The sequence below is a fragment of the Carassius gibelio genome, chromosome A25 (assembly GCF_023724105.1).
Source record: "Carassius gibelio isolate Cgi1373 ecotype wild population from Czech Republic chromosome A25, carGib1.2-hapl.c, whole genome shotgun sequence".
Lineage (NCBI taxonomy): Eukaryota > Metazoa > Chordata > Actinopteri > Cypriniformes > Cyprinidae > Carassius > Carassius gibelio.
The window spans coordinates 8,449,359-8,475,176 of NC_068395.1; the positions used below are offsets into that span (position 1 = coordinate 8,449,359).

Here is a 25,818-nt window from a genome sequence, read left to right on the forward strand (position 1 = left end):
TAGTTAGACACAATTTTGAGCTTTGTGAAATCCATGTCTGCTGGAAGTAGCTATAACGAGACAGGTACACTGTGGTCATAAAGGGATGGCCATCATCAGTAAAAATAGGGGATTTTCACAGATTTCCGTATTTTGTTAACCTGGTCTCGCCGCTTCCAGTTTTACTCAAGATACCTTTAAAGATTTTCATATCCAGTGTCCATCACATACTGTATGCATACCTCCACAGTACTTTTTTTAGCAGGATAAGGCAATTTGAGGGCACATGAAACTTCATATTTGGTGCAAGAATTAGTTAAGTTGTCAGGTTTATTCTAGTTTTTAGCTCTGCCGTTTAGATGATTACTGTTGGCGTTTAATGCCGCAGTTTCCTCTGGGAGTTTAGTGATTTATGTTCAGTCTGTGGCTTTAGGAGCAGCTTTCAGTTTGAATCTAGGTTGCGTTAGTCACTGCGTTGTCTGCCTTTTTTTAACCTATTTACTATAATATTGTTTATGAAAGTGGGGCCAGGAACATGCTGGAAGACAAAAGTAGATTTCAGATTAATAGTGTAATTGTTCTGTTATTTGATATGTAACATTAGTACAGCAGGATATTGTTTCTATAAATGTGGTCACTAAAATTATGATTTATGAAATAAATACTAAGAATCTGACAACAGGTTCAGGTTTGGCTGACTTTATAATGTGTTTTAAAAATTCATTTTGTTAATAATAAAAAATGGTTCTTGAGCAAAAAGTGAGCAAATTAAAATGTTTTCTGAAGGATCATGTGACACAGAAGACTGGAGTCATTTTCAGCTTTGAAATTACAATAACGAATTACATTTTTAAAATATATATATAGCAATCTGTATTTTACTGTGCTTTTGACCAAATAAATCCAGCCTTGGTGACCATAAAACCATTTTATTCGATATAAATTTGATTAAATCAATGAATATGACATTGCTCCATTTAAAGGATATTTTTTGACAAGACAAAAACTAGAAATAAAAAAAATTCTAAAAGACATTAACTGTGTGTGTTTGTGTGTGCAGACACCAGCAGCCCTCCCAGTACCGTATCCAGGGCCGGGTCCCTGTCTCCATCTGTAACAGAGCCCTCTTCCAACATCAGATTCAACAGCAAGTAGACATCTTGGAAACAGTTTTTGCTCTTATATCAGTTTTGCAGTATCTCTCTCTAAAGGATCGAGGTTAAGATTGAAACGGATATAGTTATCTACATAGCTGCTAATATTCTACTATCTGCACTTCTGCCTAAACAACACAGAGCCTCTTTGGCTGAGATTGAGCTGATAGTTTGATCCGCCAGCAAATACAGCTCTGAAACCAGTTATCAGCTCTTCCTCTTTACTTCTGAGCTCCGGTGGAGAGACAGAGACATTACAGATAATAGTAATTGTCTGTGCATCTTTTTTCTCACCCTACCAGTAATGCAACTCAAATAAATACTCAACATTGACCAATGAGTCTACAAAAAATATAATGAATCACTCAGATCAAGATTGTGTAATTTTATTTTAACCACTCTTTTTTTCAGTTTTTCTGTATATCAGAATTATTTTATATATATTTTTTATTCTTTTTTTGATCACAGGATTTGTTTTTAGATTTAAATGAAAATTGCTGTATTTGTATTGTATGAAATGCAAAAATTATCATTTGAGAATGATTAAAGGGATAGTTCATCTAAACATTTACTCACCCTCATGTCATTCCAGACATGTGAATTTCTTTCTTTCGCTGAACACAAAATAAGATATTTTGAAGAATGTTGGTAACCACTTACATAGTACCCCCCCACACCACCCCGAACTGTGAATGGTTATGTCAAATGTTTGGTTACCAACATTCTTCAAAATATCTTATTTTGTGCTCGGCGGAAGAAACTCATACAGGTTTGGAGCAGCTTGAAGGTGAGTGAATAATGAAAATGAAAAATTTTAATGAGCTGCAGTAGACCTTTCAAGAATGTTCAGCTGTCTGCTGTTGTTTACTCTGTAAAATGTTTGACTTATATTACTTAATAAAACTGCTTTAAAAGTATCTGTGATATTTTTTTTATGAATCAAATGCATAGCTTCATAGTATGCCAAATCAGTGTGAGTTATACCTTGTGCCATTTGTTGTTCTCTCCGACCTAATTGAGGTTTTGAAATTCAATCTGCGGTGTGAGTGGGTCTCAAAAGAGTGATGCAAAACAATAATGATGACTCATGCTTTGCCCTCAGCTGTGCTGCTGTGTTGCTATAGTGACGGATTGCCTGGTGTGTGAAGACTCGAGTCATCACAGGCAGCCTGCGTCCGAAAAACAAGTCAGAGTGTGCTCTGTTAGCTCGTTTTCATTCATGTGGGGAAAAATATGCCAGACGCCCAGTGGAAATTGTCCCAAAGGGACCTGATGGAGTGGAATGATGAAATATAATACAGAATCGGGTCTTTGCAGTGAATGATATTGTGCATATTCTCTAACCTAGTTTGAATTGCATAGTAGCTGCCTAATTCATTTCACAATTTATGTGCCATATAAATTCTGACAGGTTACCGAGACCATTAATCAAATTGAAAAGACAATATCATAAATTGCTCTCACCTCTCTGCCCTAAAATCCCTCTCCCCTGATTGTAATATGAAATCATCATAACAACCAAGAGGCCGGTTATCCATGACGGTGAGCTGGCGAATTAAGAAGTGTGTCATCGGCCGGTGCTCAGAGACTAAGAGGCTAACAACCACTTAGCTCCGGCCAAGAGATTTAGCAAAATGAGTGTGTTGTTGTGGACGCTTAGTTAGCATGAGGTGAGATAATTTCAGTGTTAAAGGAAAGGAGGAGAAACTGTTCAAAAAAAGATTGTTCTAGGTTCAAACATCTGTCGACAGTAACCACACCACAAATTTCCTCCGAGAACAAAACTATTATATGCAATACTAGAATGTGAAAAATAATCTGAAATTGTATCCTACATCGTTTGTGCAATTACAGTGATTTAAATTGACTGTTAAAAGTTCACTTATTAGCTTACAGTATGTTCTCTTCTGTAATGTTAGTATAAATCATACACTGTCAGAATAAAAACAGTGCATTGTATGTATGCGTCAGCCTGCCACTGGAAGTCCCTAAGGAAAATGAACCATGGTTATACTGAAGTGAGCATAGTGCAACTATAGTATTTCTAGATTTTCATGGTTACCACTTAAAAAAAAAACATATTTTTATGTCTAAACAAAAATATAACCTTATAAATTGCAGTTAAGGCATATTGAATGTCAAAACGCGTTTCAAATATAACGTTTAGTGGAATATCATTACCCATTTTACACTGAAGTAATTTAATACATTTCATAATTTAAAAGTTCAGTATCGTATCGATATCGAAGATACCGGCCTTTAAAAGTATCAGTATCATAAATAAGTGGTATCGCCCATCTCTAATGGCGACTGTAGAAAGCAAAAGCCAAATCCCGGAATTTTTTTAGGTCCAAAAAGAGGACGTATGGTCACCCTAGCGTTAACCTATAATTTATATATCATAAAGACAGAGCCGTTGTGAGCACTCTTTCTTATAATATTTTGAGGAAGACTTTTATAAGAATGCAAAAAATGAATGGAAAAAAAATCTTGAACCGACAGTACGGAAAGTTGAAGAGCACTTTTGTTGCGATTGAACAATCAGAATCAAGTATTTCATAAGGTCAGATTAACACTATACATTTTTAATCAGGCTTATTAATTTGTTTTGAGATCGACCATGTCATTGCACTTCCATTTCATTTAAATATTGTATTTTGGTCGACAGTGTCGGACAAGTGCATGAAAAAAAATTAAAAATAATAATAATAATGAAGAGGTCCACACAGAAAGAGTTTTCCAAATTTGGATGTTTTTTATTGATGATCACCAGGATGGTTCCCTTTACAGTAAATCAGCAGAAATCTACTTTTGCATTGAGCTTTTATAGACAGAATGTTGAATATTGCACTAAAGAAGAAGAGAACTAAGATTCATTCAGCGCCAAAATACGAGGAAATATCACAGCATCTTCTCAACAACATCTTAGGGCAAACAGAAGCCAAGCCCAACAATATATGCATATTTCAGTACCATAAAGACAATTAGCTTCAAATATATCTTCTTAAAATAGTTTTAATTCTGATTATTAAACAATTACATTCAGGAGTATAACTAATAAGGTCACATGCAAAGATGAATACGTATACATGACATGGCTAAATGAAGCCATCACATCATGATGCATTTGAAGTAAGAATGAAATTGAACTAATAGAGATTCATAGAGGTACTTTAAGCAGTCTTTTTTATCTTTAGGAAGTAGAATTACAATGACCATAGAACTTTCTTTAAAGAAAGCATTTCACATAAATGACCACGTCAGCTATTTTGATTTATGTACAGGTTACGCCATTTGTTTTGATTTCTATTTTGGCTTTTTTTTTGTTATTGTAAAGGAGGAAACCTCAATGCTATAGTGTATTCCATTTTCAGTGTGGTAGTTGTGAAACAGCCTTCTGCAAACCAAAGTTTCTAAATCTTATTTTCAAGAGAGTTATGTATTTGTACTAAAATCAGCAACAGCTGAACATGTAATATTTTGTCATGAGTCACTCACGATCTTAGCCAGGTCTTTCGGTGACCCATTTTCTGAGGTTTACTGTTCCATGTGCATATTTTGCTAGTTCTTTGTTTTGTTCAAGCAGCATCCAGCGAAGCAACATTTACATTCAAAAAATATTATTTAAAAGTTAGTGCATTCCTCTTTATCACAAAACTAATTTTGTGTAAAGAAATCACAGCTATTTAATAAGACCATATAGTACTTGTTACTAAGGCCAGGTATTTGAGACAGAGAGAAAAAAAAAAACGTTTTCAAATATGAAAATATATCCAAACCATAAGATGTAGGCTACAGTACAGATTCAGCCCGTTTTAACAATCCTTCCAGCAAAAAAAATTTACAAATTTGGTCTCAGTGTGGGTTTGCGTACATCGTTGGAATTGGGTATAGTTTTGCAAATGATTCTGTATCTAACTAGTATAATCTTCAACATCATCTATTGTTTTTGTTATGTTTTGTTTGAGGCCCTAGTGATTATTAATTCTTAGGCTTTGACCACCACTGCTAACCTCTGAGTTCTCAGTTAGTAAAAGTACACATAGACCCTGTCACTGACCATTTCAAAGACAGCTTCTCTGAGAGAACTTAAATCTATATTTAAATAACTCAAAATTAAGTATGCTGCAATACATAATACTGACTTTTACATAAAAAAAATCAGGACAGACTAAAAACAAACCACTCACTGTGAATATACTGGATTAGGGTTAGGGATGCGGTGCAGGGTTCTTTTAAGGACAAAACAATTGTGCATTTACCAGTGAGGCCTTGATGTTTTACTAGTGAAAATACAGTTCACAATGTAACTGAAGATGTAGAGCCACTGTCAAATCAAGACAGTGATTTGACTGTTCCAAAAGGCATTCAGTTCCAAAAGCATTCTAAAGCCAATGACAGATCGCTAATGGGTTTTTTTTTGCCTCCAGTGCAAACAGAAACACTTATTGTTAGCTTGTTTGTAACTGATATAACTTCAGGTTAGGTTGAATTCATATTTTTACTATTTGTAAAGATATAAGCCATAAAAATGCCAATTAATGTTAAGTGATACTGGCAACAAAAGTCCAAAATGTATTTTAAACTCTTCTTGTTCTAGTACTTTAAGTGCATTTCTTCTCAACTGACCTCCATAGAATTAAATTTAGATAATAACTAGTTAAAAGTTGTTATTGATCACTTCATCAGACCAAAAAACAAATGTTGTCATTTTAATCGTTTTTTTTTTTAATATAAATTAAAATTGTATTTATTTACATGATGCCTACCTACCAAACTGACTTAATTTTAGAAAAGTGCAATGGTACTTCTAAAGTGTTATCATTATTAATGCCTGGTTTTTTATAATACTCAATTAAAACTTTATTAGCATAAATCTAAAGAAGTAAGGCTGTAAAGCCTTTCAAATTTTCGCTAATCCAAAATAAATCTGTTAGTACACATATTTTTGTATGTGATGACTTAACATTTTCTTAGTCAAACAACACGCAAAAGGCACGAGGATAACCCTCACTGTCTGCTCTCACAGCAACCATGAAACAACTATTCTATTTGACTGATTAGTCTCTACTGCTACATTTTGATTTATAATGTAATTTCCACCACAAGTTTCCTTTCAAACAAGTTAAACCTAAAGTGCTTGTGGGTCGAAGATTCTCAGGTTGGGGAAAAAAATCAGGTCAAGTATATCAGCAATGCACAAACAAAACATTCAGTAAGTCACAAGTCTGAAACCTCTACTCCAAAATATATATCAGATAATTTGAAGCATTATTGGAATTGTTGGTCTTTAAAGTGGCCACATTTATATTTTCACTGAAACAACAGAACATCATGTAATTGGCAATAAAATAAAATCTCCATTTCACTCTAACAGTGCTCTACTCAATTTATGGGCAGATTGTGTTTAAATTGCTCGTTATCAATCTGCTTTGGAAAAGAGATCTGGACCCCAACAGATCCCCACAACAGATCACTAAATTAATACAACTACAACGTTAAGTCCAAGCTAGAGAGCCTCATGCTTTAGTACAGTAATTGCAATACTGAGAAAACACAAAACTATTCTTCCTGTAATCTTTTGCATTTTTTAACCTTGAATGCACATGATCATGATATGATAAAATTAGAGCCTACTCAACCAAAATCAAAAACTAAAGTCATATCAGTGGATTAGTCGTTTGTCGAGATGTCCTCTACTTTGCTTTACTCTTAAAAGTATGAACAATATTAATGTAGAGTCTTCCCTACTATCACATTATTGAGATAAAACTGTAGGATTGCTTAGATGTTTGAATAGAGAATGATCCATCTTTTGTCACCTAAGGGGCACAAATCTTGGATTATGTTTGATTTTGTAAATCAGCATTTGAAAGAATTGAGATTTGGCACAAATCTGCTTTGGATTAGCAATTTAGAGTACAGTTATTTCTTTCTTCACTCTTTCTGCTGGTATGTGATCTCATGGAGAGACTGCATCTAGCCTCACTGTAACCGTAGCTCACAAGACAGCTACTCTGAACTTTTTTTAGTTTAGAGGTTGTTTCTTCAAGGCCTTGTGACCTCATGTTTAGAGTATGTTCTGCTGGACAACTGTGTCTATATGTGGTACATGTGTTAAAATGGATGATAATGGATGCAGAACATGAATCAGATAATGAATTAACCAATTCACCTAGGGCTTTTTTCTGCTTTGAATTTAAATCACAGGCAGGATACAATCCTGGTCTCTGGTAAGTTGTTAAAGAATATAAGAGCTCAATTTGCAATGCAACTTTAGCTTACTTGAAAATTACATTTATTATTTCATAACAGCTAGCTAGTGAACATTCAGTTTTCTGCCAAAGCCTTGCAGATGCAATCAAAAATGTACAATAGAATCAGGACCAAAGCTTATAATATAAGTCTTTTGACAGCACTAGGATTTTGTTGCATGTTTGAGGATTAGAATACAACTATAAATGGCAGCGGATGGAAGGTTGTGGTTGAAGCGACTCATCTAAACCTAAAAGATTAGAAATGAATGAGGAACGAACGAAAAGCGCTAAATAGAAAACCAATTCAAAATTCTATTTTGCAGGCTGGAAAAGATTCATCCTGCATGACCACTGTGCTGCTGCTGGCCAAGACCATTATATTCAGGTCCTGCTGTTTCTCATGGGTCTGCTGATACCAGTCCCGAGTTACCTCTGTGTCATGTGTTGGGATTAAAGTGACCTAAATGAGAAGAAGATGGTCAGATGAAATGCAGAGTTCTGCTTGCAAATAAAAAATTTGGATAGGGGTTTCAATCCTTACATTAAACATGGACTGAATTAATATACTGAGTGCACTTCCATTTTTGTTTGCATATTAACTAGTAGCCCCTTGTGTCCCTAGACCCCAGTTGAAAACCCCCCTGCTCTATGGGATTACGACAACAAACATACAAACTCATCCATATATTTCATTTTACTGTAAAGTCAAATCATACCTGGAGATTGGTGCCCCATTGTGCTTTCCCTTCCAGGAGTGCATCTAGAACGGCACGGCTGGGTTCACCACTGCCTGGGTCATTTCCACTGATGACATAGTATGCTGCTCGCACTCGCTTGAAGAACTCTTGATCAACATTTTTAGCACTGCAGTGGTTGGGAATGTAAGCTAGATCGACATAGATGGGTGATCCAGGTGGAGTCCCAGCAATGGATTTCAGGTTGGAGCCTTAAAGTATATACCATTGGTTATTTGTATGTGTGGTTTAGTGAAGAACCAATGCTGTACAATTGAGATTTTTGTCTGGCTTATACTGATAATTCTACCATGTTATGATTGATTGCCAATAAACAGACAACATTAAAAAAACCTGTACCAGTTTGTCTAAATAAATTAAAAAGAAAGCACTAAAAACAAAAATCTGTTTTTTAAATGGTAAAAGAAAATTTAGATATCACAACATTATAATGTACAGTATGAAAAAGGATGTTCATTAGGGTTACCATATGCGCGGTTCATGTGGGACACGTCCCAGCCAGGATTTTAATAATGCCTAAAACATCCAAAGCAGTTTAACCAATAACATGCAGGTATTGTACATAATCGACCAATCGTGGGGCTGCGTGTGAGAAGGTGAGATCAAGACGGGAAAGATCAAAGCGATGCAAATATGCGCACATGTTTGTTTGTTCGTTCGATTGACTTGAAGCGTCGCTGCGCACAAATCCCAAAAAAAAAAATATGGTCACCCTAATATTCATTTTACTTTTAACAGCAAAAACTACTTTTAACAGTATTAAATTGTGTGTTTGAAGAATTAATTTAAGTTAGTGTTACATTACACTGAAGATAATTTAAATGTAAGTAAAGGCAATTAGCATATCCAATTAAATATCCAATATTGCCTGATAAATTATTAAAATCTGTAATATCACTCAAAAACCAATCTGGTACTAATATGTCATGCATCCCTGATGTTTGTACCTGCATTACTCTTAACGCCATTGACCAATCCTCTTCCTGGGTTGTGGATGTCTCCCCTGGATCCCTGTGTCTCAGACATTTTGGACAAAGTCTTCTCCGAATCTTTTCTTTTAAGATCATGAGGTGAGGAGTCTTTGGATGTCTGCTTGACAGGTGTAGTAGATCTCCTGCTTTTTGCATCTCCCTTACGTGCAGGCGATGCAGACTTCCCTAGTGTCTTCCTCAAGCCTCTATTTGTTTTAAGGTCCTTCTTCATTGGTCGTTCTGTGTGGGTCTGGCCATTAAGAAGGGCCTCTGGGTCCACCATGCACACATCAGGGTGTGGAGGGGGAGGAAGATGGTCTTTCATTGGGATGGGAGGGGGATCTTGATTCCTCGGGGAGGAAGAATGATGACTTCCTCCGTTGCCGCCAGCTGTAGACATTTTGTCCACAGGTAGATGTTCTGCGTCTTCATCAGAATCAAGGTTTCCTTCTGCTGTAATTGAAGGACATTCCTCAGTCCCTGGAGGAACATCTGAGTCCGACTGAGATGGGAGTGACTCGCTCAAAGATGTAGGAGGAGTTTCCTCCCCTGCCAGCATAATGCCGTGCCCAGTCACTGTACCACTCGGAATGCTGTGTGATCCCTCCTTACCAACTTCATGGTGACTATGGGGATGATGATGATGCTGTTTGTGAGATCTCCTTTTGACAGAATGCAGCTCACGCTCATCACCATCATCATCCTTTGAATGATCGCTTCTAGCATCTTCCTCTCCATCCTCGCTTGATAATTCCTGTGGGCTTGGATTTATAAAGGATGGAGAGATGTCTCCTTTGTGGTGTTTAAAGGGTGAAGCTGAATGTGAGGACATGGCCTCCATAGCGAGATCAGAGGGTCGAGTTAATCCCTCATCTGACGTCTTGGAGACCTCAGGGTAACAAGCCTGTGCTCCGGATAGTGGAGTGGGTGAACGTTCCATTGAATCGTACTTCTCTTCCTCCTCTTCACCCCCCTTTTCCTGCTTTATACCCTCATAAACATCTTCCCTATAGCCAGTTGGAGCCTTTAGACATACAAAATCATCTTGCTTTATTGTAGGTGCAAGGGCACAGTGCTGGCTAGACTCAACTCTATCTGTTTTTTTGCTGTCTTTTTCCATCACTTTTTCTTCTGTTTGCTCTTTCTTCTCTTCCATTTTTTCTTTACATTCCTTTTCTACAATTGTATCAATTTGTTCTACCTCTTTCTTTGTTTTTGACTGCTCGGTTTTCCTTCCACTGTCGCTCTGCTGCTCTGACTTCTTGCCATTATCTAGGCTCTTTCCCATCTTTTCTTCGACCATCTTTCCAGATTGTATCTGTTCTTCCTCAGTTGTTTTATGTTTTACTCCCTCTTTCTCATCTGTCTCACACTTCACTTCATATTCCATCTTGCTCACTTTTGCTTCTTTCATTTCAACCCTCTCCTGTACTTTTTCAGCCAAGTCTTTAATTTCCTTAGACTTCTCTGCCTCTTCTTGCTTCATACTTTGTTCACTTTCTGTGTTAGTACTGAGAGTCCCACATGTTGTGACTGGCAGCTTCTGAGAACTTGCCATTTCTCTTGGTCCAACTATGGTTTGCAGATCAAATGAATCTAATATTGTTGAGGGTTTTACATCAGCATGTTGCTCTGGTAAAGATGCTGTGCTTAATTGTTCTGTAGCTGAAGATCTTTCACATTCAATTCTGCATGGTAAGGTTCCCTCCTCGAAAATGCTTTTGTTGTCCTCAGGCTCATCATCAGAGGATTTTTCCTGTGACTGTTTGTCTGCAGAGACTGCCTTCTCCAAAGGTGCAAGGTCAGACTTGAGGGATGTTTCAGATGCCACCACAATTGGATGAGTTGCATGCTCAGAAGTTGCTGATTCTGGTGATTTTGAGGAATGTGGCTCTGCTACATGTTTAGGATGAGAGACATGATCCCTGTCAGATTTAATGCTTGACATATCCTCCTCTGACTTTTCCTCTGCTGATGATGTTTGATCTTGAAGAAATGATTTGGATTCCTCCAAGGGACTGAGAGGAGAAAACCTGGCAAGACTAGATATTGATTCAGCTGTTGTTGTAGCAGGTGTAATTCGCTCTGAGACTTCCATGTATTCGTCTTTTTTTAAACATGGTAAATCCATAATGGGTGACTCTTCCTCTTTTAACGATGAGTACTCGTATGATATACTATCTCCATCTGATCTTAGTTGGACACTAGGAATATTAATCAGTGTTTCTAGGCCTTCTCCAAGGTGTTGACCCGTTGAATATGAGGCAGACGTTGAAGAAGAGTAACTAAAGGATGAAGATGATGAGTAAGTTGCATCAGACATTGCTGCTTGAGCAACAGCTAGGGATTCAGTCTCTTCAGGCTTTTTATCAGATGTCTTCTGTGGTCCATGTTTGTCATCGCTGGGTTTGGGTATGACATATTGGACTGAACTATTATCCTGTTTCTTGGACTGTTCATCCTCCTTGCTGATTACATCCTTGTGGTCTCCAGGTACTGATAAAGGCTCTGTTGTGGGGGACGTTTTTGTGGATGAATCACCAGTTGTTTCTGTCTGTAGATCTTCTGTACTTGCTCCAGATGCTAAGGGACCAGTAATATCTTCTTGTTTGGTTTTGAGTGGTTTAGATGCAGACATTGTATCAAATGTTACTTTGGACTCTTTCTCAGACATCTCTCTGGCACCCTTTTCAATATCCAAGTCACTTGCATCTTCCTCTTCCTCATCCTCATAGTCATCCTCTTCTTCTGCAAATATTTTTTGGCTTCTGACCAAGCATTCTTCAGTCTCCGCACTCACAATCAATGACTTGCTTGAAAGAGAATCACTTTTGCCAGTGCACTCAAGTGCAAGAACATTGTCATCGACTTTCATGGACTGCCCTGAAGAACCAGGAGTGGCAGCGCTGGAATCTTCAGGTGATAACCTGCCAGCAAGCATGTCCTTTTCGGGTGGTGAGTATCGACCAGAAAAAAACAGGTCACTTCGGCTTTCAGCTGGATCCAGCTTATTTTTATCTTTGTTACTATCACTTGAGATTGGACTCTCCAAGATAACTTTGTTCTCATCGGAAGCAGATGTTGATGAAGTTGTTAGACCATGAATATTTTTATCCTGGGATGATGTAATAATCCCTTGTGGAGGGGAAGCTTCAGTCACATGGGTTTTGGTCGTGTCCAAGTCCTCTGAATGAGGCATTGCCAATGCTTCTTCTGTTTTATGGTCTTTCTCTTGTGTGTCAGGTTTTAAAAAGCTGGAAGCAGATGTACATGGCTCTTTATCTGACAATTTAACATGACTTTCGTCATCTTTTTTTTGAATAGGAGAATGTGTGTCCTCTTTCTCCTTCTCCTTCTCTTCTCTCTCCAATTTCTCTGATTTATATTGCAAATCACTAGAGGCAAACAGGCTTGAACCTGCTGCTGAAGTGGCTTTTCTGTCATATGTTAAACTATTGTCAACAAAAAGATCTGGTCTCTCTTCTCTAACCAATTCTTCTTCTTGATATCGTTCCTTATTGTCTTGCTCTGAGGAGGCAGTGTGGCTGCTCTGAATACTTGGTGAGATCTGGTAATCAACCTTGCTGAAAGACACTGGCTCATCGTCACTTTGTTCTTCTTCTGAACAAGCAGCTCCAAGCAAAGTGGCCTGCCTTGTTTTTCTATTGTAATCTAAATCTCTATCCAGACTAGGGTACTGGTCCTCTTCCTCACTTCCTCTCTCAGTGTCTTTTGAAATGGGCTTTTCATACGGCTCATATTTAGAGGCTTCATAGCTTTCTTTTTCCACTTCATAAGTCATCTTGTCATCAGATTTCATTCTCTCGCTATCAGTCTTTTCAGGACATTTCTCATCTGCACTGCCAGTCTTTTGGAAATCGGAATGTAACTCTAACCCTGGAGAGGCAATCTCCCGTTCTCCTTCCCTTTCCCTCTCAGCCTCCTTCTCATGTTTTGCAGCTTCCTTCGAAGAGAGCAATGTTTCATGTTGGTCAACCTCACTTGCCTGACTGTCAGAGCTGGGCAGTGGAATACTTGTTGGTTTGCTCTCAGTAAGAGTCTCTGAGACTGCTTTAGTACTTGTATCTATAGTAGAGGGTGTAAGTGATGTATCCACCTTACACTCCTTTATTTCAGGTGATATTCCACTGGAATCTCTAGTCAACTCTTTTTCTTCTAAATGGGGCACAATTTCCTCTTTTTTTATGCTCGTCTCTGGTGGTTGTGCAGAACTGCTTGCCATTGGTTCTTCAGACTTCCAAGGTTCCACTGATAATGGTCTTGAACCAGCCCCTCCCATACAAATAGCATCTCCTTCATCCTCCTCAGTGCTTTCATCTTCATCTGAAAATTTGGTTGGAAATGTGGTTTCAAAGGTTGACTTGGTGTCTTTTGTTTTGTCCATTGTTGAGGAGGCTTCTTCAATGAATTTTTCTTTATAATCTAAATTTAATTTGAATCCAATGTCTGACGATGGGCAAGTATCTGTTTCATGTAATGAAATGTCTTGTTTGATATCTCCTTTAGGTTCATCTTTCAATTCCACTTTTTCTTTACAACTCAGATCTGAGGTCTCAAACATTTGTTCTGAAGATTCTACCAAAGATTTCTGTTTGCCTCCCAAGTCCATTTTGGTTTCAACTGACACCAGTTTTGATTCATTTTCTATCATTAATTTCTCCTCAAGCTCTTTGCTCACTTTCGAATCAGTTGTTTTTTCTTCTGCAATGGGAGGATCTATTTTCTTCAGTGTGTCTACGGTGTCGTGTTCTGATTTTGAATCCATAGTTTTTGATTCTGTTCGAATCTGTTCTGACCTTTCTTCCACAGATACTGCCTTAGGTTCTTGTTTTGTGTCAGATGGCACATCTGTTGCCATACTTGGTTGAGGTACTTTAGATACAATCTCTTCAGTGTGTTTTTCTTCATACAGTTGGTCACTTTTAGCACTCTCAGATACAGATTGATCTGTAGATATCTGAAGTTGAGTATCCTCCACACACCTATCTTTAGATTCATACGTTTTTGGGGAAATGTCTTCAAACTCAGCTGGTTGTTCAGATTTAACAAATATGCCTTTGCTTATTTCTTCTTCTTTAGCTTGCATATCATCTTTTTCTGGTGATATTGTTTGGGGTTCACTCTTCACTTCAGAATCAATTGCAGATTTAGAGATAGTAAGCTTATCTGTTTTTTCATAAGTCTGACATTCTATAGACTCTTCATCTGCTTTGCTAGTTAGATTTATTAACTCTTCATTTTTCTGATCCTGATCATCTTTAGAGGACAAATCTAATTTCTCAGATTCAGAAAGCAAAGCTTGACCTTGGCTCAATTCTGGTGGTTCATCTTTAGGTTCCTGGTCGAATATTGGTGAGGAATCCATTTTGTCTGAAATAGATATTTGTGTTTTGGGTATAGTCTCCTCTACAGTTTCCTTATCTTGGCTAGTTTCATCTGTGTATTGTGAAATTACAGAATGTGTTAGTTGAAGCTCTTCTTTGTATGATAGATCTGCTTTTTCTAAATGTTGTTTGGTTTGAGTTTCTTCCAATTGCTTCTCCTTCAAGTCTTCATCTTGTTTACTAGTAATTTCAGTCTCACCTGGAGTTGCTTCTAATATATGAGATTTCATATCTTGCGCTGACATACCTTTAAATTCTTGATCATCTTTAGCAGACATATCCTTCTCCATAATGGACAGTTCTACATGTATCTCTGTAGACTGAACATCTGGTTTTGAGAGGGAAATTTGCTCTTGCATCACAGATTTTACTTTCTCTACATTTGTTTCTCGAGAGTCTTCATGTTCTTTGGCAGCTGAAATTATTTTCTCATATGTCAGTCCAGCCTCACTTTTACTTTCTAACTTTGCTTCATCTTTCAAGATAACATCTGTTTTTTTACTTAACTGTTGTATTTGAGATTTGAGACCATCTGTGTCTTCCTTAAATGGGGTTATACAGACGGATGAATCAGTTACCTCGAAAACCTCCTTTTCAATATCAGTTGATTCAGACTTCTGCTCAGAGGTCATTTCCGGTTTAGTTGTCATATCTGTCACTACAGTGTCTTGTGTCTCCATATATTTTTTGGCTAATTCATGAGATGTTGATGTTTCTGCTTTGATGTCTGGGCTTTCTATGGACTGACCAGATATATCAGTCAGATCTTTCTCTTTGGATTCCTTGTCTAATTTTGATGATATTTTGGCTTTCTCTGACTGAATTTCTACTTCTTGTTTCTCCTGTTTTTCTATCTCTGAACATTCCAGAACTGCTGGAAAACTCATATATTGAGACTCTTGTTGATTTGCATTTTTCTTATCAAAATCATCTTTAGATGGCAATGCTGCTTTTTCTGGTTCTGATATTACATCACCTTTATCTGTAACCTCTGCATACTTTAATAATTGGTCTTTTTCCTTATGCTTCCCTTCAGCATCATCTCTTTCACCATCCTGTTCTTTCTCTTTCTCTTTTTTCTCTTCGTCTGTGGATGATTTTAAATCACAAGTTTCTTCAATGTCATGATCATCAGATAACTTGCTATCTTTATCCTCAAGAATTACTGCCTTGCTGCTCTCTTCAAATGCACCCTTCTTCTCAACACTTGGATCAGGCATTACCTTTGTATCACTTATTTCTTTTAATGGTAGAACTTGTAGACTTTCCTTTTTAGCTGACAAGTCATCAACAAGTGGAGATGGTACAGAGGTTGCTTCCTGGATTCTCTTCTTTTCGTTCTTCTCTTGAGATATTTCTTTCTCATCTAAAATACCAGGTTTTTGTTTTGCACTCTCCTTTTCAGATTTAATTTCAGTGAGGCTAAGTGGCTCTACTGGTTCTTGATGAGTCTCTTTAATGAGAACTTTATCCTTCTCTTCCACAGGTGACATTCTTAGGGGAGAGTGAGATGCACTAGGTGGTCCAGAATGTGTAGGAGAAGCCATTTTTACAGTGCTGTCATCAGGGCTAATGCATCGGTCTTCCACATCTGGAATAACACTAGTTTCAGTAACAGGAAGCTTAGAAACACTGTGCGTTAGGGAGGTAAGTATTGTTTGTGCTTCAAAAGATGAGTCTTCCCTAGAAGGTAATACTGGTGTTTTCTCCATCTCAGGTGGTGAGAATTTTTCAACAGATGAAGTATCAGGAACTAAGGGCACGGGACTTTTGGGTTTGTCAATTTCTTTCTCGTTGTGTTCAAGTTTATCAAGTGAGGCATATGCTTCTTGTAACTTTCCAAGTGAAATGTCAACATTTGGTGTTTTATCCTCATATTCATCCTCCTCTTCATCACCGTATTGGGCGGCCATCTCAATTCCATCGGTTTTGCCTTCCAAGGGACGTGGTGGAGATTCCTTAGAGGGAGATGATTTGAAACACTTGTCTTCTTCCAAGGAGGAAGTTGGTGAGATGGTTCCAGCTGAATGTAGGTAGTCTTTTTCTTGGGTGGCCTCAGTTTGGGTAACCGGGTGAACTGTGTCCAAGACTAGGGAACTTTTTCCAGTGTCTTCGGTCTGAGGTGCTGTGACGGATGCCACTGACTGATCTTCAGCAATGGAAGTGGGTAAAGAAGACAGTTTGTCATACTCCGTTATAGACGTTGCTGAAGAAACATGTTCCTCTTCAGCTAATGGCGCTGCAAGTATACTGGTGTAGATAGAAATAGGAGGCTCCTGTGCACCAATCAATGCTTTGCCTGTTCCATTGCCCATTGAAGCTGCTTGCATTTCTCTCATTCCATGGATGGCATCAAAGGAGACTGGTTGGTCTGGGACCGAGACATCATAGCTACCAACCTCATATTGAAGGTGTGGTATCCTGTCTTCTGATTCTTCATGGATCTCCTCATCTGAGATGGTCTGTTCAGTCTCAGAGTAACCTGGGATGGTTTCATCCTGAATATATGACAAGTTTTCTGCTGCAGCAGCACCTTGGGCTGTAGAGGTAATGCCAGCTGTAACACCTCCGACATCTGAGAAATATGCATCCTCTTCTTTCTTGACTTTTTCAACAGAGATATCTTTTATTTCTTCATCTGCAATGGCATCCAAATCCTCTGCCTCCTCTAGTTCAGCTTTTTCAATCACATCCTCTTCAAACTGCTCCTGTTCAGCTTCAGTCTTTCTTTCCTCCACTTGTTTTTGCTTCTCCATTTCCTCAACTTCATGTTTTCTGTCCACTCCCTCTAAGTCTTTGGTTTCCTTTATTGCCCCTTCATCCTCTTCATCACCTATTCCCATGTCTTCCTCTTCCTCCTCTGTCTTCCTTCTAACAGGCTGTGTCTCAACCTCCTCCTCATCTTCATCTTCAATTGCAGCACCCTCATCCTCAAATTTCTCTAGTTCTGATGTTTGGGGCTCATCCTGTTTTTCTTTCACTTCTGCTGATGGCACTTCTTGGATTTCTGCTGATGGCGCTGCTTCTTTCTCTGTAGCTATTTGTTCCACGATATCAGTTTCTGTAACATGATCTTGTTCTTGCTCCTCTGCTACATCATCATCTCTTTCAGCTGGTAATCCAGAGACAGTAAGGGCACTTTTAGAGGCTTCAGAATGATCTGGCATTTCAGTGGGTCTCATTTCATCAAAGTCTTTTGTTAAATCTTCTGGAGTAGATGGAGCAGATATTACTTTTTCTGTCCCATTCTCTGGTTTCTCAGGTTCAATCTTCTCAGCCACTGGTTCTGCCACAATCTCTGCACTCTCTAACTTGGCAGTTGTAGGTTTGCTCTTTATTGTTTTGGGTTTCCCTTGGGTTTTGGCCTTGTAGAGGGTCTTCCTCACCTCTGGTGTAAAAGGTTTCAGGTCAGGTTTAGTTATTTTTCTCAGTTCAGGTTTTAAAGTGTCCTTAGTTTTAACCTTTTTCTCAACTTTTTTCACAGCATCATCTTTTTTAATTTCACGTTTTTCTTTCTTAACTTCCCTCTTTTCTTTGTCTTTCTTTTCATCCATTTTGGACACCCTTTCCTTGGGGTGTTTTTTTAGTGTTTTCTCCTTCAATATTTTTTTCTTTTCTGTCACTTCTGTTTTTGGTTTCAATGGCTTGGTGTGCTTCTTTGCTTCTTTTTTCTCAATTTTGTTCTCGTTGACAGATTCACTCTTCATTTCGACAACGGATACATCCTCATGCTCGTCGGTTTCTTTCTTAAAAGGCTTAGCTGGTGCTTGAGTCTTGGGAGAGGATTTGAGACTTTCTTTGCTGTCAGTTCTTTGCTTTAGCTTTGTTTGTTTTACTGCTGAAGGTGAAATGCCAGAATTAATGTCTTTTTGGGTGGCTACCGGATACCGCAAGAAATCAAGGTGCTTCAACTTTTCAAGCCCTTCAAGGATTTTGTTCTGTGGTGCATTTCCAGGGAACAAAACTCGGATGATTTTTTCTGTAGGGTTGGCAGGGAGCCATACAACGAGAGCAGTAATAGATGTCAAATATGGAACAGATATTTCTCCCTCTTTTCCATTGGCAAGCACTATCCCTGTCTTGGCCTTGCTGTTACCTGCCCACTTCTGCATGAGGAACTGCATTTCCTTACTGTCCTTCACGGGGTTCAGGACAAACATGTCTAACCTGCCCACACCCATCTTATGAAAAAGAGTGATGGGCTCGATGGTATTACTAACCACTCGAAAAAGAGGCTCCGGCTTTATTCCTAGCTTGTTGAGGTATTGCAATGTAAGAGAGGCTTCCTCAATGCTTCGCTTAACTTTCAAATTTGATTCTGATGTGCGAAGCTTCTCAGGTACATTGAAGAACACAACTCCGAGCTCGGGCGATATCAGGTTCTTCATCCAGTCACTGTAGGAGGTTGAGCCTTGAGACTGTTCTTCCTCCTGTTCTGCAACCTTCCTTTGAAGGAGTCCATTGATTCCAGGAAGATTATCAGCACCAATATGGGTAAGAAGGATAGAATCAATACGATCTAAATGTCTGACAAGCTTCCAGAAGCATGACCTTCTGTCAGAGCCACCATCAATAAGAATGTTAAAGCCATTGACGGCAAAAAGTGCAGAATCCCCCCGTCCACCAGGAAAGATGTAGCAGCAAGGCTTTGACAGCTTTAGGAATCCTCCAGAGGTTGGAGGCTCAAGAAGGTCAAATGGGGATGGTACATCCACAGTCTCAGATATGTAATCGGTAAATTCAGTGACCCCCTCCATCTTAGGGAGTACGGGCTCTGGATTCAGCCTATAGTTCAGCAACTCCCTAATGCGTTGTTGTTGCCCCAGAGAGCTCCAGCCTGCCTCACCACGGCAAGACACAGTCAGTGATGCCCACTGTCCAGAGCTGGCTTTAACCAGGAAATTACTGACCTATGTGAGGAAACCAAGTCCAAAATTACTCAAGATATATATATATATATATATATATATATTGATTGCAACTGTATATATATTGCAATCAAAATTACTCAACCCCTCAGAGACTGAAGTACTTTACAAATACAAGCTTTTTTGAAGATCCAAGATAAAACCAAAATTGCATCTATAACAGTTCACTGGCATATTAAAAGTGATATTATCAATGTATAATGTAATATTTTTGAGTTATAAAATTTTAATAACAGAGCTATTTCATAATTATTCAACATTGCTGTTTTTAAGTGACTTATTTGCATGGTGGGGACTAAAATGGTCTCAAAACACAAGTCTTTAGAAACTCTATTTAAAAAAAAAAATTAGCTTGAGCTGTTACACACACACAGTTGAGTAGCAAAATGGTGAAGTCTAATACTTTACTGATGCCTTTGTTGAATTGTTTTCATAATGTTCTCCGCAGCAAAATGTCTTGCAGGTCAAGGGGGTTGAATAACTTTGATTGCAACTGCACACACACACACACACACACATATATATATATACACATACAATCTGAATACAGTTATATTACCTAAACTTACCCCAGGATCAGCAAACACATGTGAGAAGGTTTGATAACTGAACACTCCAGTCTGGAGAACTAGGTCACCTTGGTCAGAACTCTGCCCGCTCAGGACCAGTAGCTTGTGCACAGCTGGGTCAGATACAAGATAACGGATCTAGGACATAATAAAAGACAAAAAGGCATTTAAAACACATTAGACTATTAGAGTCAGTCTGTTTGCAACAAGGTTATACTTCAACAAGGTTATTCAGTCTAACATCAAACCTATTATTAATCTTTATTAGAAACATGCAGCATCTTGACCATAGAGTTTTTTTTTTTTTTTATTGGCTTACCTCAGAGATAACGGTATCTTCTGATGGGTTCACCAACACAACTGTTTCAAGAACATCACTTTTGTGGTGCAGAGTCCTTTGACCTGAAAGAAATACATGTTTTTACTTGCTGATATTAAGTTACAAATATATATTGTGACTACAGTCCTTGAGCTTATTCACGATTTGTAAATCATCAAAAAAAGATGCAGCGTGAAGATACACACTAGTTGAAAGTCATCCTGTAATGAAAGAAAAGACAGAAATGTGCGTCTGAGGCTTAAGCATTTGAAAGACTATAAACATAGTAATCTGCTACAAATCCCTTAAGAGAAATGACTGTGCTTTCTATTGGCTTATCAAAAAGTGTTAAGCTACTACTACAATAATTTGCAGTAGTTAAGCAATATTCAAGCTAATCTTTTGTAATAATAGTTAGCAAAACTACTAACTACAATGAAGGGCATTTAAAATGTAATTATTATAATTTAATCAGAGCTGTACTTTTCTCACAAAAACAATGAAAGTTTGAATTAATTGAAAATGGATAAATGGGTTAATAACATCAAATTTGAATTAATACATTTACAATAAATAGAATAATAAATTAAGGATATTCCCTAGTTAACTTAATTTAGTATATAACTCAATAAAAAAACTAAATATGCTGCTATAAACAAGCTTGGAATGACATAAAAGAATTTGAATTAATGAATCTTTTTTGATTCTGTTCATGTCTGAACTGATTCACCTGAATAAATCACTTCAAGATGAACCGATTCACTAAAATGAATCACACTTCAGGATGAACCAATTCACTACAATGAACCAGAACTTCCAGCATTACATGAGTGAAAGTTGTTTAGGATGAAATGATTCAGTAGAACAAATTAGGTTTTCTAGTAATACATTTGAGAAAAAGCGCTAACTTGGCGATGAATTTGCATGTTCAGTACAATTTGACATTCAAAATACAATATAAGTGTTGGTAATATCTTCACTAGAAAAGGTTTGATACTTAACCCGAAATGTTTAGCTACTTAATTAGTTGTTCCCCAAAACTTTATGCCAGTGTTCTGAAAAAAAAGGAAACACTTAACTAAATGATTTGGGAAAACTTATTCTGGAATAGCGCTAAATGCTAAACCGTAACTCAATGAAATGCATAGCCAGAGCTTAATCCTTTAAAGCATGTTCCTTAACAACACTGCATTGATTTCTTCATTTAAAAGTCAGTTATAGCAGCGGTATGACTGATTAATGTTTGACTGCCCCTGCAGCAGGAGTAACACTGAAAGGCATAGCTGTCACTCACATCAATATTCATTCATTAAGAAAAGGACTCCCAAGATTTAATAAACAGCATATTAGTGCAATGCCTTAGTGCAATGTATTTCAAGGACAGTCCTGCAGGAATGTTAATGAGACATCATGGATGTTTGGATTACAGTAATAAGTAAGGGGTTTAGAGTTTTAAGTATACATTACGATAAGAGGATATCCAGGCTAATAAGGAAAAAAAAATCACATGACACAAATGTAACATAAGTCTTTATATCATCTCCAAAGTCCAGTCCAAACACATTTATCCTGTGTTTTCAGTTGTATAAAGAGTGTTATAAGTGCAGAGTGTATTGAGGAATTAGTGGGATAATCAAAGAGCTGCTGAACGCAGCACGACTGGGGTTTGGACCAAGCTGGCCTAAGCCCAGCCTTGCTTCTATGAGCCAGATGGTATGAGAAGGAAATACAGAAGTGAAAGTACAACATATGTGAAGACTGGTTAGACAGATTTTACCAGGACGCACTGAATGCAAATAACACAGGCTGCCACGGAAACTGGTAGCTCCGAACCTCTGCTGCCCTTTGCAAAGTGACAAAGTACAAAGAAACGAGGGAAGTATGAAAGTCTCAGGGACTGCGGTTGCTCTCCCTTAGGCACAATGCCCAGAGCTACATGGCGTCTATTGGCTTTGTAATGAACGCAATGTGTGCTTTGTTGTTGTTTGATGAAAATCTTAGGAAGAGTCAGAACTCAGAGAATTAACTTTTTTACTCTGTCTAGACAGTCAGATTAGCTGGAAAAAAAATGTTAAAGCAATAAAAAAATACTAAAATAATATATATATATATATATAAAAAATAATTCCAGAAGAGTTTTTTCAAACCTGTTAACAAAAATAAATGTATTCAGTGGAATTTATATTATAATAAGCTTAAAAAGCATAATTCCTGTATTGACATATTGTGTATTGAATCTTTGGCAGAATGCAAAGGGTTTATCACTTTTTAAAAATAGTAAATTAGGCTTTAGTTACATCAGAACCATGAACAATGATTTGCTACTCACATAAGGCATGGGAGGGGGGGCATTCTCATTCTAGAGAGTTTTTGATTGGACAATAAAAACTGTAATGCAGGATGAGTCATACATTTTTATTTTTATTTTTTTTCTGGAAAAGAAAGGGTGTACATTTTCAAATGGCCTTAAAAACCACAAAACCCCTTTGCCATTTTAAATAAACAGACAGTTTTGCAGAGCACTGTGTTCAGCCAGCTTCCAGTTTCCACTACTCCCTTTTTTCCACAGTCGCTAAAGAATGTAGCAATGTAACAGTAGTGCAAAAGTCTAAGGCCAAGTCCGAGGGATTTAGTGAATCTGTTAAAGAACAAGCAATTTCATCACTGCTGATTATTAATTAATGACTTAATTTTTATAGCACAAACACCTTAATCGCATTAGCATCGTAAAACCCGAAGTCATTTTTAAGAAGGCCTCAGTGTAAGATCCAGTCCTACCTCACCTGACCCGCTTGATATAAATATCTGCTCATGAACTTCAAAAATGAGAGCACTCTGTTAAAATAAGCTCAACAGTGGTACGGTAGAAGACAGACCAAGCATCAGCGCTGCTCCAGATATTTTGCTCTAGATATGGTCACCCAAGAGATTGAGGCCTGTGGAAGTTTGGGAACAGAATCGCCTCATCTGAGCATCTAAAACAGTCACTCATTCCACCGTCTTGTGTGCTTTTGGGAGCAGATAACCTTGTGAACGGCAGATCTTACTGTAGTGCACTATCAGCAACACTAAATCTGTTTGTCCCAATGGAACAAGCCATTTAATTCCCATTTCATGTACAAGTGACACAGAGGCCGTGCAATGTTATGGCATTTATTTTTATTTAAAATGCAAGGTGAACTTTCATTAAGCATGAGGCACCACAGGTGTTTGTTGCTATCTAAAGTACTGTAGCTAACTAGCTTTTCAGAACGGAGGGAATTAATGTTACTTTTGTGGGACTTATTGTAAAACGTGTAATCAATCTAACCCTAGTCCAATGCTCTGGTTGAGAGAAGTATGATAGTAAACTTTAAAAATCCATTAAAGTAATACACAGATTATTATAAATTACACTGCCAGGGGCCATCATTCATGCAGATGAGCAATTTCTGCCATGATTGAAGTGCTCTATACACTATATAAAGACCTAAAACAACACTTACACAAGCTGTCCAATATTTCTTCAAACTCTTGACACCCCCTGTTGCATCTTCACAAGAAGCAAATGCCCTAGTTTCTTCCGGTAATCCTAGTCCTGTGATTTGGCAGTGGCGAATGATTCTGCTGTTAAGCATATTAAAGCCTCTTTTATCACGGATGTGCCACCGAATCTCAGACAGTCACCTGGGGAAAGGGTGTGGCACACAATGACCCAGCAGGAGTGCATGTAGTGCTTTTATGCCTCATTTGCATGGACCATTTCTGATTCGAACTATTATACTAGAAATACTGATTCACAGAACTCAAAAATAGTCATGTCTCATTACTAGTACAATGAGATGGCAGTCTATAACTTGATAAAAGACATAAATGAAGCTGCATATGCAATCAAATTAGCCTAACAGTATTTATGTAGATATAGAATATAGAATAATTAGGGCTTAAAATCAAATCCAACATGTGTAATAAATACTTCAAAATATGTACAATGTTCAGTTTGTGAATTGTGAAAAGAGCACATTAGGTAGGCCATATGTGGGCTACAGAGGAAGCAAGTTTTAAAGCAATCAAAAGGGTATGAGAAGATTGTTGGTGCTTTACCACTGTTACCTTGGGGGCCAGAAAACTCCAACCTAAGCCTGAGCCAACTATGAGATCATGCCACCACACAGCCCATTCATTAGCATGTGAAGCCACATCATTGTGGTCCTGAATAAAGGCTGGATGTTTCTCCAACACTGACGGGACTCCACAACACTGCGTCTTTCACAACAACGTCCCGGTGTCACACAGATCTCTTATCATTCTATACATAATATGGCTACATAAATTTGACATTTTAATAGGCAGGAACGAAAGAACAATAAAGAAAAGTATTAGATCTTGAAGAAACTAGTAGCTTGATAAGTGCATCTTTTATTCCTGATAACTGGCCTTATTTTGCAAAGATTTAATATATTCTCAGAACACTGGTGGGTAGGCAGTTCAAATAAAGGAAAATGTCATGAGTACACACACTTGGTACAAGTGATGTACCAAGTTGAAAATACACATGCTGAGATGTTAATAACATATTTAAACTGCAATATAGAAGAGTGCTTATGAAAGCAGTATAAATAGTAGACATCTTCTAATCAAAAAGAAGACATGGGTCTGTTCTGAGTCAACATCTGCAAATGTCAGTGTTTCCATAGTCCTTTAACCAGATGATGTACAGACAGCTTATGGCTGGATTTGAAAACTATACTGTATGCATATTCCATTGCGACAACAACAGTGTGCTACTTTTATGTCTCTCGTACCGCTCTTAATCTCTATTTTAATATTAATGCAAGCGGGCTAATTGCCGCCATCTTAGAACTTAAAACAGTCATTGCATCATAAAACCGCAGAAATAAAACTCGTCATAAAACCATACTGTTTAGAAAAACATGGAACTAACAAGAGACATAAAGAAATCAGATAATGTATTACAGTAGTTAGCCAGTCATGAAAAACTAAATGAAAAAAAATAAGTCCTGATGCCTTGGTTTGTTTTATGTTACATGATTATTTTATGTGATCATACTTTACATATTGGGTGGCAATGTCTCATGCAATATGAAAAAATTAAAGATGTATTATTGAGTTCAAGCTTGCGTTTAACTCCCAGATTACAGATACTATCATTCCACATTCCTAATATCCAGTCCTGCTGCAGTAACATTTCACACAAAGAACTGTACCAAAGAAACAACATTTAAGACAGAAAGTCTCCTAAGGCAATGTGTATGATTAACAAACAATGAGGTAAGAGATCTCAAACCAGAACAAGCAACAATTTAGACAGGCCAATTTAGATCACAGTGATTCAACAGCAGTGAAGGAATTCTCAGTGCAGCTCTACAAATGAAAGAGAGGATGATCCTCCCACACTGAATTTGCAAGCTCCCAGGGATGATGGCCGTTTGTGCACTCACCCACATACACACCAACACAAACGCCCTTCAAAAGACTGAA

General features: G+C 37.7%; 2 protein-coding genes across 6 annotated transcripts in view; one reads left to right on the forward strand and one right to left on the reverse strand.

Annotated features, from left to right (window-relative positions):
* The window catches only part of LOC127946958 (inositol hexakisphosphate and diphosphoinositol-pentakisphosphate kinase 2), a 65,853-nt gene extending 63,803 nt beyond the window's left edge, over positions 1-2,050 (forward strand). For all 4 annotated transcript variants that reach the window (XM_052543801.1, XM_052543802.1, XM_052543803.1 and 1 more), the window contains one exon: positions 1,040-2,050. The gene's annotated coding sequence lies outside the window, so the exon portion shown is untranslated. The remainder of the gene's footprint in view (positions 1-1,039) is intronic.
* A 1,815-nt stretch (positions 2,051-3,865) lies between these two features.
* The window catches only part of LOC127947434 (microtubule-associated protein 1A-like), a 36,939-nt gene continuing 14,986 nt past the window's right edge, over positions 3,866-25,818 (reverse strand). For both annotated transcript variants that reach the window (XM_052544548.1, XM_052544549.1), the window contains 5 exons: positions 20,338-20,420; positions 20,019-20,156; positions 9,093-19,431; positions 8,107-8,336; positions 3,866-7,850 (listed from right to left, as the gene is read on the reverse strand). In XM_052544548.1, coding sequence (XP_052400508.1) covers positions 7,695-7,850; positions 8,107-8,336; positions 9,093-19,431; positions 20,019-20,156; positions 20,338-20,420 — 10,946 coding nt within the window. In that variant the 3' untranslated portion in view covers positions 3,866-7,694. The remainder of the gene's footprint in view (positions 7,851-8,106; positions 8,337-9,092; positions 19,432-20,018; positions 20,157-20,337; positions 20,421-25,818) is intronic.